Source organism: Panthera tigris, chromosome D3 (assembly GCF_018350195.1).
Source record: "Panthera tigris isolate Pti1 chromosome D3, P.tigris_Pti1_mat1.1, whole genome shotgun sequence".
Lineage (NCBI taxonomy): Eukaryota > Metazoa > Chordata > Mammalia > Carnivora > Felidae > Panthera > Panthera tigris.
Window position 1 is genome coordinate 73446031 of NC_056671.1, and position 16181 is coordinate 73462211.

General features: G+C 35.9%; 1 protein-coding gene and 1 long non-coding RNA gene across 4 annotated transcripts in view; both read left to right on the forward strand.

Moving 5' to 3' along the window:
- RAB27B (RAB27B, member RAS oncogene family) overlaps positions 1-4286 on the forward strand; it is a 52282-nt gene extending 47996 nt beyond the window's left edge. For both annotated transcript variants that reach the window (XM_042962662.1, XM_042962663.1), the window contains exons 5-6: positions 1370-1493; positions 2584-4286. In XM_042962662.1, coding sequence (XP_042818596.1) covers positions 1370-1493; positions 2584-2773 — 314 coding nt within the window. In that variant the 3' untranslated portion in view covers positions 2774-4286. The remainder of the gene's footprint in view (positions 1-1369; positions 1494-2583) is intronic.
- Positions 4287-4380: 94 nt separating this feature from the next.
- LOC122232671 lies at positions 4381-9835 on the forward strand. 2 transcript variants are annotated; one of them, XR_006210054.1, is made up of 4 exons: positions 4381-5864; positions 6165-6262; positions 8909-8975; positions 9794-9835. It is a non-coding gene; the product is annotated as an uncharacterized LOC122232671 (long non-coding RNA). The 2 variants fall into 2 exon arrangements; XR_006210055.1 differs by lacking the exon at positions 6165-6262.
- Positions 9836-16181: the final 6346 nt, after the last annotated feature.

Genomic DNA, 16181 nt, shown 5'->3' on the forward strand with positions numbered 1-16181 from the left:
TAGGAATAGTGTTTGGCACAGAATAGATGCTCGAAAAATATCTATTTATTCTTATTATATATGATTTATAATTAATATATGTTACTGCTTTAAATGCAAATTCAATAATGCACTTGCTACCATGGGGGAAAATACCAACAAATTCTGACTTCGTTAATTGCTTTTCCAGTTGAGTGTTTATCTTAGAATCTGTCTCTGTTTCTGTTTATTATTGTATTTCTTTATCCAAATTTTGGTGGTATTATTAGATTCTGAGGAGATAAACAATAAGATTATTAGATTTTTTTCAGAGAATGACTTATTCATCCCTTTTCAAGGCAGATAAAATTCTTCCTTATTTAAAAAAAAAATTCCTGAAGGATACTGTTGGGATTTAAGATAATTAATTGGCATGTCTCATAACACTTTAATTTTTAACACCCAAATAATTAGTGTTACAGGTTAAGCCTTGTCTTCTTCCTTGGCAAAGTTTCATACAGCATTTCTTGAGATAGAAATTAAAGTAATCCCTGTAATTTTAAAAACATAGGTTGATAGATTTCTTATTTCCTTCCTTCTTTCTTCCTTGTTCCCTCCCTTCCTCCCCCAACCCTCCAGTCCATCCTTTTTTCCTTCCCTCCTTCTCTCTTCTCTCTTTTGAACAGTGTACCCTAGAGAAAAGAGAAAAACCTGTCTTAAAATTATTTCTCCATGAACTTGAACTTGTGGTGGTTCAGAAACATTCTATTCTTACAGATCATCACCTTGGACTTCAGGAGAGAGAAATGTAGCAGTCTCTTAAAGGAAAGAGTAAACTTACACATTTAAAAATCCTATTTACCTGAGTGGTTCAGTCAACTGAGTGTCCAACTCTTCATCTGGGCTCAGGCCATAATCTCACTGTTTGTGAGCTCGAGCCCCATGTCAGGTTCTGCACTGTCAGCATGGAGCCTGCTTGGGATTATCTCTCTCCCTCTCTTTCTGTCCCTCCCCACCACCCCCCTCAAAATAAATAAATAAACTTTAAAAAATCCTGTTCTGTTATCTCTACTTTTATTTGAGGAACAAATAGTATGAAGTGGTACGTCCATTTCCCCAGATGTAGAAGAGCACTGATACGTGATCATATAGTTGCTTCATATGAATTATTATTAACGATCACAATCTGTGATTTGTGAGACGTTATCTTCATTCATTTTACCAACGAGGAAGCTGCAGTTGAGAAGCGTTGAGTAACATGGCTAATATAACCAGTAGGCAGCCAAGCTGGAGGTGAACAATTAGTTTAGGAATTTGAAGTATGAAAAAAAAAGGAATTTGAAGTATGAGCAGTCATTAGACATCACTTGTTTATAACTAACGTGCTGGGTCCATCTGCTTTCTTCCTAAGGCCAACTGCAAGCAAATGCTTATTGTGAAAATCCAGATATAGTATTAATTGGCAACAAGGCGGACCTGCCAGACCAGAGGGAAGTCAATGAAAGGCAAGCCCGGGACCTGGCTGACAAATACGGGTGAGTCATTTACGTGGAGATGTCATCTAATCTTGCACACTGCTGCTTAGTAATGGGGCAGGGATATGAGGCTGATACTAGGAGGACGCCCCTTGAATCAATACTGGCACATGAATGAAAAAGATCTTTCAGGGGAATGTATGGGATCTTTCAAACCAATTACTTAATAGTAATAGCAGCTAACATTTGCTGGGTAATTATTATGTGCTAACAACTGTCCCTAGACTTTAACTCATTTAACCCTTCATAACCATATGTAGGAGATCTGGAGTCATCCCATTTTAGATACCAAGAATTGAGGCATGGAAAGATTAAGTGACCAATGGACGGTCCTGTAGCTGCTAAGTAGCAGAGTTTGAATTCAACTCAGGCAGTCTGAGATCAGAGCTCATGATCTTCAACACTATATTCTACTGCCTTTCAACTAATAGTTGTAAAACTCTAAGAAATAATACTAGCATGGACATAATGTAATCCTCATCGAAGCTGAGCTTAAATGGCAGATTACAAAAATGTTAAATACCCCCCTGTGATTATGAATTGAGTTCCACCACAGACTTCAAATTTAAAACAGTTTCATCTTATCTGCCAATTTTTTACTGAAGAATTAATTCTCCTTGAGGGCTTTGAAAATATGTCTTCTTGAAACTTTTGATTCCGAATAAATATAGACTTATTTATTTACATGTATATCCTATTCAGTGCCTGCTTAATTTCTAAGTCCTATTTCCAGATAATTGATTAAAAGGGAAATGATATTTTAATGGCAATATTTGCCACTAGTTTAGGTATTTCTACCCTCTTAATTTTTTTTTGAAACAGTGGTAATGCATTAGCTTCAAATTCCTGAGTACCTCCTGTATCCATTTCCTTGTCCATAAAATTGGTGATACCCATAGGAAAAAGCAGCCCACCAGCTTTTACTCACTGAGGAAAAACAAGGATGCTTTCCAACTCAGCCGGCAAAATCTTGATTATTTCACAGTCTCTCAGCCAGCCATGCTTTTGCATGTGTGACTCATTTGTACATCTTGTTGTGTCTTTTCTGATTTCTTCCTCTCAAAAATATTTGTCATCTCTTCCATTCAAGCATACCATATTTTGAAACAAGTGCAGCAACTGGCCAGAATGTGGAGAAAGCCGTGGAAACCCTTCTGGACTTAATAATGAAGCGAATGGAACAGTGTGTAGAGAAGACACAAGTCCCTGACACCGTCAACGGTGGAAACTCGGGAAAGCTAGATGGGGAGAAACCAGCAGAGAAGAAATGTGGCTGCTAGTCCCTGCATAGGAACTGATCATCAAAAACCCCACCCAAATATTACTTCCCAAAACAGCGGCAAACCACAAAATTGTTGTTGAGTAGACCATGCATACTGGCATATCTTGCTTTTCTGCCTGAAAAATCTATTTTAAGATATGAGAATAGTCAACAGTGTTCAAAGGATTGACCAGTTGTCTCTGAGGCCCCTCCAGACAAGATCAGAGATTTCCTAATGTGGTCTCACTACGATGGATGCTCAATTTGTGTGTGTGTGTGTGTGTTTATAAAGAAGATGAGTAGATAAGAAAGTATTCAAGATGATTATCTGTGAGTTTTAAATCACAACAAAAATTACCATGTCACATGGGGGAAAGGGATAGGCCAGTAAAGGGAAAATATAGAAAGACAATTTTTTTTCTTAAAGATTGGATTTACTTCTCATATAGAATTTGATTTGTCCTTTCAGTTTGCATTGGGGGGACATATTTAGCTAAAAATGCGTACCCAATAAAGAAATCTAAATCGATCGTTAAGAATGACATGGCTATGTACACCCAATAAGCTGTCCTAGGATGGCTTAATTGCTGATAAGTTTATGAGTGTGTGAAAGTCAGACTTCTGCTAAAATATGGGAGATTGTATATTAATGTCCTTTTTATATTCTTAATAAATGGCAAATAGACAAGAACAGGACTGTGAACGACAAAGTACAAAAGAAATGCCCTGGAAGAAAAATGAACGTATGATAACATGGCATTTGGACAAATGAAATTAAATGTGTCTGTCACAGATGTCTGGAAGAGTCATTTAGCCAAATTTCACCCAAGCCAATTAGAAGTTGACATTATCACTTGGGATTAAGAGAATCTCCAGAGGTTTCCCTTTCAAACAAAATTTTGGAAATCAGTTCATTGTTCAGTCTCACGTTTCATTTTTCTTAGCAAATGGTCATGAGGAGAAATTAAAGGTTGCCAAATTTCTTTATTTCTTTAGAAATGCAGTCAAGAAAAACTATTTAGCCTTACTTGTTTTTTTTTAGATAAAATATGTCAGCAATATGAAAACAAAAAGTGACTAATAGTTGTGCGTTTCTTTTTAATTTACAAAAACAACGGAAACTTGGAATCACTGTTCTACCCTCCACACCCACCCCTGGCTTTGAATCAATTGTAAAAATACAGGTGTATCACTTGGTAGAGCAACAACGTCAGAATGGTGGCTGGTTTTATGCTCGCTCTGAATTTTCATGTCATTCATCACATAAAAATTGATGATACCTCATGCCATAAAACAATATATTTAACATTTGTTTTCATTTCACCTCAGGCAAAATACCCACCTTTGAGGTATATTTGGGGGTAGGGAAAGAGTGGAGCTATATCTTATCTCTAAAAAGTTGGTTAATCATTTTATTTTTTCACATAAAACTGCCTTTTTAAAAAAAAAATCATCACAAACATATTTTCCATTGTCCTATTCTTAGTATTGTGTCTAAACTGGTATTACATTGTTTTTTTTTATCTTTATGGTAAGCCTAAGGATTAATTAATCATATAAATCATTAATTAATCATATTAAATAAACGATTATTTAAATACTTGTCAGTTTTACCTATAACAAAGGCATCACGCTTCAAGTTTTCTCTTTTTATCATGAGTATATAATTTTGATAGGATGGTTCCTCTTCCTATAAAATTTGCTAATTAAATTTCATTTTGCCATACTCTGTATATTTTTAAATTACAAACATTAGGAACCCTAAATCCAAGTCCCCCATTCTCCCCTTGAGCCTCTCTCTAAGGTCTACATCTGGTGTTGACTCAGTTTTAGGAACACAGATCCAAAGGATTGTCTAAGATGTTCTTGCAAAATTCTCAGTGTTAATTGCTCAGTTCCTCTGACTTCTGCAGCATAAGGCCAGCTTCTAAGATCCATCATGCTTGGGTGTTCCTTCCAATGGTGTTTTTCTCTACGATGCTCTTCGTGACCTCAGTGCCTGAGCCATGGGGATAGGAAGCTATTAGCCAAGCTCAAAGATGTTTTAACTGAGAGTAAAGTGAGAAGAAGCAATATAATCGTTGCTGTGGCAAAATTTGGCAAACTTCCTATGGTCATTTTATCAAGTCTTCTTTGGATTCGAATTGTGATGTCCCCTGCATCTCCGTAATAGGGAATGTTTAGCCTTTATAAACTCCTAAAGGTATTCTATTTTGGATTTGGTTTTTTGTTTTTGTTTTTGTTTGCTGTTTGTTTTTGGTTTCTATTCTTTTTCTAGTTGTATGATTGACTTATTTTTGCCAAGATTCTGTCATTGTCAGTTATTTCACAAGAATTTCTTCGGAGTCTATTTTAAGATCATTATTTGATAGATGTAGCATGAAGCAGAGGGCGATGATGCCCATAATTATAGAACTATGCCTATAAAAATAACAATTATTGGGTAGCATTCTCAAGAGGCAGGAAATCTAAAGAAGACAAGGGAACTAAAATAGCATCCTACTTATAAATAAGTACTTGATCTAAAAAAATATTTTCTCTGACAAGTTTGACATCTGATCCCAAATTCTATGTCACCATTACTGGAAATTCCTTCACTTAATTATTTCAGAATTAATAATTATGCATAATCCGTTTTATAATTTCAAATTGGTTTGAAATTGCTTGTTAGTATACAGACTGCTTTAAAGAATTGCATACCTCCTTTAACCCAAAACAGCATGTATTTTTAGCCCAGATGTATCCTGTTATTGTTATCTCCCAAATGCTTTGGTAAACCCCCATACTGTATTTTGGGGAAATATTTAAAATGTAGATGAAACTTCTTTCTGATATAGAAATCACTTCTGGAGTGCTTACACTAGTTTGATGTTTACATTGCTCTAACACAGTGCCTCGAATACCTCTGTGACCAAATTTGTCTCCAACCACATAGCTCACATTTCCTATGATGTCATAAAAGAAGAGGGCCTCACAGAGACACTAATACAGTGAAAGATATCCTGGTATCTTCAGCAAAGCGTACAGGAGGTTACTGGAATCTGGAGATGATTACCACCATCTCTTTCTCCTAAGCTTCTCACGGAAAGGGCATCGCTTGAGATTCAACTGTGAGTAGGTACAAGGTTACCTTCTAATACACAAAAAGAAAAATCCTTTGAAAACCGTGTCAAAAAATAGCTGAGAAAACATGTCATCTTGGTATGACGGGTGTCACAAGTCATAAATTGGCAGAGAAAGTGCAAAACGCTAGGAATTGAGCTTGTGGGTCTCTACGTAAGTTTTAGAATTCTTGAAACCGCTCTAGTGATTTGCTATCATTTCCATATTATCAGCTATACACTGCAAAAAAATTCAAAACCAGCATTTTCTAAAGCAAAGTAAACATTTCATCTGTTGTTCTTAACCAGATGGGCCAGTCCAGTCCATGTATCAGCGGATGTCTTTGTTATGCTTCTAGCATAAATTATTCTCTGCCAACCTGCACACATAAAATAAAATGAACTGGGTAAGAGTTTTAATCATATCTTTCTGGTCTCCACTGTAAGAGGGAGAAGGTTGACCATAGGGAATTACATGACTACATTAAGAATAATTTAATAACAGCCAAAATATCCTATAAAGTGTTAATTGAATCCAGTGGAAATCAATAAGTTTGATGAAGCTCATCTACATACTCATCAGCCAGAAAGAGAAGCAATATGTGTAATTGTGAATAGCTAGGTATAGTAGGAACCTGGAACCTATGTCCATGACACAAAATTATTCACTGCTCTGTATCTCTGTTCACTTTTAAAAAGGTTACATATGCTGTCTTCAGTGTCTATTATACTAAAACACTGAAGGAAAATTCTCATCCATGAAGAATTTTGGGGTTATCATCTCAAACTCAAACTGTAAAGAGATAATATTGAAATTTCTGGTTTCCTAAGAGAATGAACTCTTTAAAAGAGACATCTGAGAGCTGGTGTTAGCCAAAGGGATGGAAAAGTTGTCTTTCACCCTGTACCACCAAGCTTTAAAACATTAAAGAAGGCTGGTGCCTGTGAATATTTTAGGGAAAGCTTTATTATCTTTAAAGATGCCAAGATGCTTGAGAAAGTTGTCAGAGAATTCACCAAACAGTATATATTCTCCTTGATCCTCGACCAATATGATATAAACTTGTTTCCGGGGAGAGCGCTGAGCTCTTAGACATGGAAAGCAGAAATAGAGTATTATCTGAGATGAATGTTGTCTCAATGCTTTATAAACCCATGGCGATATTTGCCTCAAAGTAGAACTGGTAAAATCATTGTTAGAAATCTAAGGAATTTTATAAATTTGTTGCCTTAGAACTCTTAGGTTGAGACCCAAACGTGATGACATTGTTGGGGAAAAGCTGTAAAGGGAGGTTAGAGTTAAATGTTGTCTGAATAGTGTTCTTAAATATTGCAGAACACACAGAAGGCCATACTTTGAGCTTGATTTTTAGGTAGAAAACAAACGGAGAATTAGTAACAGAGTTTTTGTAACTAGATCCATGGCAAATATTTAACCATCATTTTTATCTACCAAGTAGTTTATGCCTTTAGAACTAAGCTAATAAAAACATTCAAACGCCAAATGTTTCATTAGTGGCATCAAAATGTGGGAACTTTGAAACATTTTGTTTGCTCTATCCGAACTTAATTTTCTCATAAGTTGCATTTTGATTAATTTTTCAAGGAATAGAATCAAAAAGATGCTTCTCTGCAGATCTCCTTTTACCAACAGTGTATGGTTGAGATGTTTTCTAGCTTCATATATAGATAGAACAAAAAACAAGCAAAAAACATTAGTAACAAAATAATGGGGTTATTTAAAAGGGTGTCAGCTTTTGAAGAAAAAAACTTACAAAGAAATCATCTTTGAGTCGATCAAACTTGTTTAATGGCTCCTTTTCTTTCCAACAGGTCACGAAAATCATGGCTAATATCCCTCAACTAACTTAGTCTTTAAGAATCATTAGCAAATTTTGTAGAAGTGGGCATGTCTGTCCTTAACCTAATGGATCCCTTATTTAACCAAAGGCTCTTGTCCTTATATCTGTTGGAACATCAAAATAGTGTCTATCCCTAGTAAACGTATTCTTATAATTTTCTGTTCTCCACGTTATTTTTTTAAATCCTCTTTGAGAGGAAACCTAGTAGTGTAGAAAGGAGACTCGTCAGAAAGAACAATTTGGGGCTCATGAGTGTGCCATTAAATATCTTAGTGGCTTCTCCTCATATGGAACTTATAAACCCTGTGTCCCTCATAGAGTTCATGTCAGTATCAAAGGAAACTACATCTAAGAAATTGGTTTGTAAATTATGTTCCCTTTCGTAAACAGGCACTATTTTCATAAGCTAAGAGTAATAAAAATTACAGTAATAATTTAAACCACTTGTGAGAAGAAGTGTCATAGCAGGGACAAAACACCAATTTTAGAAGTGGATATTGGAAGGCATAAAATGTTAGCAACTTGAAGTCATTGTATTTGATTGGAAATGTTTAATATATCTCAAGTTCTTGAAAAAACTATGAGCTCTATTTCATTTTGTATGTCATCTTGTATTTCTTTCAAGGAGTCCAATTACATTCTAGATAGTATATTACAACTTGGTCAGATCCTCCTTGTACAAATAGGGCTTTTGTGTCCATAGCCTTGCAAAAGGTACTGACTGCATCTGAAATTATCTAAGAGAAATAAGTTATCCTGCTTAATGTATTAAAAATAGATAATGTTCAACATAACACTGAAGTGCTTCACTGTATTCCGACAGTCTACCTTTAAGTGATATTATTCTCATTGTTAGGCTAAGCACTTTTGATTGTTTTGTCTGTCATCTACACAGATCACTGTTTTGTCTAGTGCTATGAATGTAAATGAAAACCTTAAACACGGTGTTTTTATTTTATGCACCCCTGAGTAGACTGTGGTGCCTGACAAACACTGTTAGATCATAATTTTGTTGTATCAAAGTTCTAGTGGCTTCAGAAATCATAGCATCCAATGATTTTGTGGTGTCTGGGTTTGAATACTATGGTGGAGAATTGTATTCAGTGATTGTTTCTGCACATTTTTTCAAATAAAAATGCATTTTTATCAGTAATCTTGTGTACTCAAAGCAAACTTATTTCTGTGTTGCAGCTGAACGTGTGGTGCATGAAGAACATTAAATCAGTATCAACCTGGAACTTGTATCATATTTGAAATGGTATCCATTAGGAACTAGGAAAAAATAAATGATTTGGATTTAGCCAAGTGATTTTTATCCATCTCTCTAAACTTTTTCATTTACGATTTGTTTAAAGACTGGGCTTTGCAAGGGAAATTTTCTAATAATTTTGAATTATACATGTGTGAAATTAGCAGTTAACGTGTTGAAGTATTCCATGGTACGTAAGCACCTCAACGTATTACAACCTTTTTCTTCCCCATAACAAAATGCTGAGGCAGGAGGTAGTAACTTCCTTAGTCCCAGACTGGTGAAAGGACCAATTCAAGACCACAACCAAAGAGCTTCCTTTTAAATGTTCATTTGCAAAGGCTGCCTTATTCCCAGAGTTGCTCTCATTCCATATGTTACTTAGTCAGTCTTTGCCAAGATAATGATGAGTTTTTAATTTAGAGATAAACAACTCTCCCACTGCAAGCAAAATAAATCCTTGGCACTGTTCTTTCAACTTTACTCCCTGGTAGCAGTAATGCTGTTTCACATAGGCAGAATCTTTCGCCCCTGGGTTCGTCTTAAATAATTCATGACAAGTCATTAGGAACTTGCTTTCCCTAAGGCTTTATAGGATTTTAAATAGTTATAGCATGCTCCGTATTGGGGGTGGGGTCGGGGAAGACCATCTTGACCTTCAATGTCTTTAATGCGGAAAGGGAAAATCTTTTAGAACCTGTATGTAAGGTGTTTGGATTATTCAGTGCTCTTTATACCAAGAACAATTACAATTTGACGAAGGCTATATCATAGGGGCACCTGGGTGGCTCAGTTGGTTAGATGTCTGACTCTTGGTTTTCTTTCAGGTCACGATCTCACGGTTCGCGAGTTTGAGCCCCGTGCTGGACTCTTCACTGACAGCGTGGAGCCTGCTTGGGCTTTCTCTTTCTCTCCCTCAAAATAAATAAATAAATTTAAAAAATTAAAAAAGCAGCAGCAAGGTTAGTAGCCAACAACTTCAATCTGCTTGATTCTCCAGAGAAATTTGTATCGTGACTCATTCACTGATGAAAAATAATGAAACAGATGATTTGGAGTCATGCTAGTTAGCATATTGGATTGTGAACACGCATCATCTGGCTTCATGGACACTCTTCTCCTCCCCTGACTTCCAAAAGCAGTTCCTCATGAGTTCCTCTAGGCAGAGTGTAAAGTCAGAATAAGACCACTCAACTGAACCTCTCAAGAGCAATTTTCCCTTCACTGCGCCTTCCAGAAAACATGGGTTTTCTCAGCATGTTAGGAAAACACAGACAACCAAGAATTAAGATACAGATTCCTAAAAACTGTTAGTTTACCACTGCTCAGAATTCAAAGAACTAGAAGGATAATTTACTTTTCAAATAAAAGGAATGATTTATACAAAGGAAACATGAAAGACTATATTGCATGGAAAATGATTGAGACAATGTTAGGACTCACTCTTGACCTGCCAGTCCAGCTGCACTGATGTCCCAGCTATTCTGGGACACACCTGGTCTGCCTGTCCTTTGGAGCTAGTGCACCTGGCTTGCCCCTTCCCGGACGCTTCTTCCACCAAATAATACCTTTTTCGGGTCACTTTCCTAGCCTTCTTCCTATCTTTGCTTACTTAAATGTTATCTTTAAAGAGGGAGGCCTTATTTAAAATTACCATCCTATTTAAATTACCGATCCATGGTTACTACATTTATTTATTTTATTTTTAATTTTTTAAAATGTTTATTTTTGAGACAGAGACAGAATGCGAGTGGGTTGGGGCAGAGAGAGAGGGAGACACAGAATCCGAAGCAGGCTCCAGGCTCCGAGTGGTCAACACAGAGCCCCATGCGGGGCTTGAACTCACAAGCTGTAAGATCATGACCTGAGCCAAACTTGGATACCCAACCGACTGAGCCACCCAGGCGCCCCCATGGTTACTACATTTAAATTATCACCCAGTTTAAAAGTGTAACCACAGCCTTTCACCCCTAGTAATTCCTGATCCCTGTGTTCGGCTTTATTTTTATTCACAGTCCATGGGACATCTCTGACTTTATTATCTGTTTTTTTTTTTTTTTTTTTTTTTTTTGTCACTAGAATATATTTACATTAAGGTACAGATTTTTTCCTTTTTCTTTCTTCTCTGACACATTCACACCCTCCTCTTTCCCCACTGCCATAGCCCTGGCATCTAGAACAGTGCCTGGCAAATAGAAGGCATCAATATATATTTGTTGAAAGAAGAAATGAACGACTCCTACACGAGAACCTGATTGAGTAGGTATAGAATAATGTAGCATTAACTTAAATTTTTTTATTACTTTATTGAAATTAATATTTAAATTGTACAATATATTGGTTCTGGGCATGGAAGATATCCATGAAAACATAACCATTATCTACACACTGGACATTTCTACTACCCCCATATATTTCTCTGTTTTGCTATTCGCACTTTCCCTCTACTCGCTACCCCAGGCAAATACTGATTTGCTCTCTTTCACTATGGGATCACATAGTGTGTCCTCTTTTTTTCCTCTAGATTCTTTCACTAAGTATAATGATTTGAAGTTTATCCACTGTTGTATATATTTATGCTTTGTTTCTTTTTATTGTCAAGTTCTCTTCCAAAGTATGGATGTACTATGTTTTATATCACCTGTTAATGGACATTTGTGTTTAGTTCTTGGCTATCACAACCATAGGTGCCATGAAAATTCAGATACACATTTCTTGTGGACAGAAGCTGTTGTTTCTCTTGGGTAAAACAAAAACAAAAAACAAAGAATGGAACAGCTAGGTCATATGGCAGGTGTATATTTGACTCTTAAAGAAACAGCCTGGTTTCCAAAGTGCTGGTCCCATTTTTGCATTCTCGCCTTTAGCACATGATTTTGTTTCTCCACATGCTCAATAAGGCCGGTGTTTGTATTTTAGCTGTTTTAGTGGGGGTTTGGTATTTATTTCTTAGAGGTTTTCATTGGCATTCCCCTGATAGGCAACGGATGAGGCATCTTTTAATACGTGTATTTGTAATTTGTCTATCTTGTTTTAAGAAGTGACTCTCTGAACATTTTTGTCCATATGTTTATTAGTTTGCCTTCTCATTGTTTTAAAAGTTCTTTATATATTCTGAATACAAATCCTATACATGTGAATATTTTCACCCATTCTGTAGGTTGCTTTTTAAAATTTGTTTAGTGGTGTCTTTCAAAGAGCACAATATTTGAATTTTAATATTCAATCATCAATTTTTTTCCTTTTATGGTTTGTGTTCTTTGTGTACTAAACACAAAGGTTGTAAAGTGTTGCAAAGAGACTGTTTTCTGCTAGAAATTTTAGTTTAGTTTTACATTTAGGTATAGTGTCCATTTCATGTTAATTATACACTGTGAGAGATAAGAATTGATGCTAATTTTTTTTCACATATAAAACTTGCAGTAGGGGTGCCTGGGTGGCTCAATTAAGAGTCTGACTTTGGCTCAGGTCATGATCTCGCAGTTTGTGGGTTCGAGCCCCATGTAGGGCTCTGCGCTGATGGCTCAGAGCCTGGAGTCTGCTTCGGATTCTGTGTCTTCTCCTGTCTCTGCCCCTGTCACACTCTGTCTTTCTCTCTCTCAAAAATAAACAACAGCAACAAAAAAACCACAACAACTTGCAGTATTTTCAATGCCGTTTAGAAGACTTTCCTGTCTCCTTTCTATAGCCTTGACAGCTTTGTCAAAAATCAATCACATAAAAAAAAATCACATAGATGGGTCTATTTATGGATATTCCTTTCCATCCATTTAGATATTTGTGTATGTTTTCACCAATAGCAAATCAAATATTAATATGTTTAATTTCAATTTCACTAATTTCAGCTTTGTAATCTGTGAACTTGTTAACTTTATTTACTAGTTCTAGTAGCTGTTTGATAGATTCATTAAAGTTTTCTACATTAACAATTGTATGAACAATGGACATTTTACTTTTCCTTTCCAATTTGTATGCCTTTTCTTCCTTTTTCTTTTTCTTGACATATTCCAATGGCTAGGACTTAGAGTACAATGTTTAAGAAAAGTGGTGAGGGCAAGCATCTCAGTATTAGTCTTTCATCATTAGTTATATGAACTGAAGGCTTTTTTGTAAATGCTGTTTATCAGAAGGATAAAATTTCTTATTCCCAGTTTGCTGAGTTTTTATCATGAATGAGTGTTAAATTTTGTCAGATACTTTTCTTCACCTATTAAAATAATTATATAATTTTTCTTCTTTATTATGTGTATATGGTTACTTACATTGATTTTTTTTTAAATATTTTGGGAGAGAGAGACAGAATGAGCAGGGGGAGGGGCAGAGAGCAAGGGGGGCAGAGGATCCGAAGCTGGCTCTGTGCTGACAGCAGTGAGTTCAATGTGGAGCTTGAACTCACAAACTAAGAGATCATGACCTGAGCCAAAATCAGGAGCTCAACCAACTGAGCCACCCAGGTGTCACTCATTGACTTATTTTCAAATGATAAATCAACCTTGCATGCCTAGGATAAATACCAATTTTCTGTAATTCTACTTCAATTTTTAAACACTTATAAGTATATATTTTAATAATAACACAGCAATTAAATATGATTATCTAAATCTTTACTGAATCTTAAGATTTCCCACCCCCCCAAAAAATGGAAGGAAGCAAAAAAGGAGGAAGGGAGGAATTAAAATGATTATGACATTAGTTGAAGGAATTTTCAGTTCTTGATGGAATGGGTCCTTACATCAATATTGATGAGGATTCTATGATTACCTCAGGCTCAGAGGAGAGGTAAAGAAAGTAAAGAAATATGAAAGAATTTGAAAAGTGTGTTCTTAATTTTATAAAGTTACTATTTTTTCATATTCAGAATAAAATATTAGTAGATTACTTTTTCTCATTAATTTGGATCCAAGAAAAAATTAGCAGAAAAATTCAGGGAGTCATCTAAATACCTGTTCACTAGCAAAACCAATCCATTGATTATGGATTTTATTGTCATGAACAATCAAATAAAAGTGGCTTAATTTAATTATGCATAATTATTTTATTTTATTTATTTTTTTAAAATGTTTTTGAGAGACAAAGAGGCAGAGCACAAGCAGGAGAGGGGCAGAGACGGAGGGAGACACAGAATCCAAAGCAGGCTCCAGGCTCTGAGCTGTCAGCACAGAGCTGGATGCGGGGCTCAGACTCAAGAACCATGGGATCATGACCTGAGCTGAAGTCAACACTTAATCTGAGCCACCCAGGCACCCCTACTTATACATCATAATTTTAATGTAAAAAGAAATAAAAACAAAAAATAAACAAAATATGATATCAATTTCTTTATTGTAGACAATTATTCAAAAGATAGATGCATTACACCAATTATTTAAACGTTTCTCTTTGTTGTTGCTTGAACATTTCCTAATGGTAATTCGTAATGATATATGTAATCAAAGTGAAACTGTTTCTTTTCATTTCTACCTTCATATATTCACTTCAAGGTCCACTTCAGGCCTTCTTATCTAATGTATTAATTAGTATAATTATAAGCACAATTATTTAGGCTACAACTGAACTGGTATTTCTTTTCCTGTATTTCTCGTGTGATACTACTTTCAGATTAATACTTTTTATTCTCCATTGTAATTGTTTGTTTTATGGCTCAGAAATATTTATTCCAAAAACATTCCAAATGATAAAAGCTGAGACAGTAAAGATATAGGAAAAATCTATATATGACAAGTAAATGATACTGCTGATGCTATTAAAAAGATATTTTTGTATTGGAAGAGTCCAGATCTTTTTATGCTGCTGAAACTCCTTGATCTTAGTCTCAGGAAATCCAAAGAACATTCCAAGGTGAACATGGAGGGCACATGAGCACCTCCTATCCGTATCACGTCCAGTGGTACTTTCCGTGTTCAAAGATGTTATGCTAAGTGAAATAAGTCCTCCAGAGAAAGGAGATACCATATGTTTTCACTCTTACGTGGATCCTGAGAAACTTAACAGAAGACCATGGGGGAGGGGGAGGGAAAAAAAAAAGGTTAGAGAGGGAGGGAGCCAAAACATAAGAGACTCTTAAAACTGAGAACAAACTGAGGGTTGATGGGGGGTGGGAGGGAGTGGAGGGTGGGTGATGGGTATTGAGGAGGGCACCTGTTGGGATGAGCACTGGGTGTTGTATGGAAACCAATTTGACAATAAATTTCATATTAAAAAAAAGAATAAATAAACAAAAAAGAAAACAAAAATGAGCGAGTGAGACCTACATTAAATCCAGCAGTGTCTTCCATTTTTGTCTTTAGAATACATTATTCTAATGGGAATCATTCTGGTTGTTAGGTCTGTTCAATGGATCCATTCCAAAATCCCGCATTTATTAACATCCAGCTTGGTGATTGAGGTGTAAGAGGAAGCTAAGTGATCACCAGGTGAAAAGTGAACTCACACACTACACTGCAAATGCTTGAAGCAGAATTCATGATCCCAATCTCCCACAAATGTGCCTGAAAATACACTGCCAAAAAGTCTTCCATGTGGTATAAGGTCATGATAATAAATGTAAAATTAGAAGATTTTTAGCAAGTTGTTCTGAACTACGTTCTTACGAGGGTAGTCCAAGTAGGTGAAAGGCCAACTTATTGCAGGAAAATATTTACTTTATGAGTAAAGGTTCTTTCTGTCACTCACAGGATGGTGCAGATAGCCAACAAGGAAGCTGTTTCATTAAAGTAGCAAAAAGAAAAAGCATTTCTGTAGTGTGGGAGTATCTCAGACCATCAAGCGAGCAGGTAGAAGGAATACTGACAGCCAAATCAAGAGGTCCAAATCCTCGCTCCATTGTAGCAGCAGGGAAAATTACCGGACCTCACAGCATCCACCCCTGTGAGATGGTAATAATAGTATGACTTGCTTTTGAGGTCTTTTGGGTAGATTAAAGCAATTAATACAGGTAAAGTACTTAGAATTGTTCCTGGCATCGGAGCCGTGTCATAAATGCTATTAAATAACTACATCTGAAAAACCACCAAGCAATAAAAACATGATTCACGAAATGCACACATATAGTTACGCAACATTTCAAGGATTACAGTACGTCAATGAATTTATAAATGCGTCACTTAATCTCATTTGAATGTATTTTTAAATATTTCATAGATAATACTGATATTTCACATTCCACATTGAAAGGCTTGAAGCAGCTTTCCTGAGAAAATGTTTACAGTCGTACAC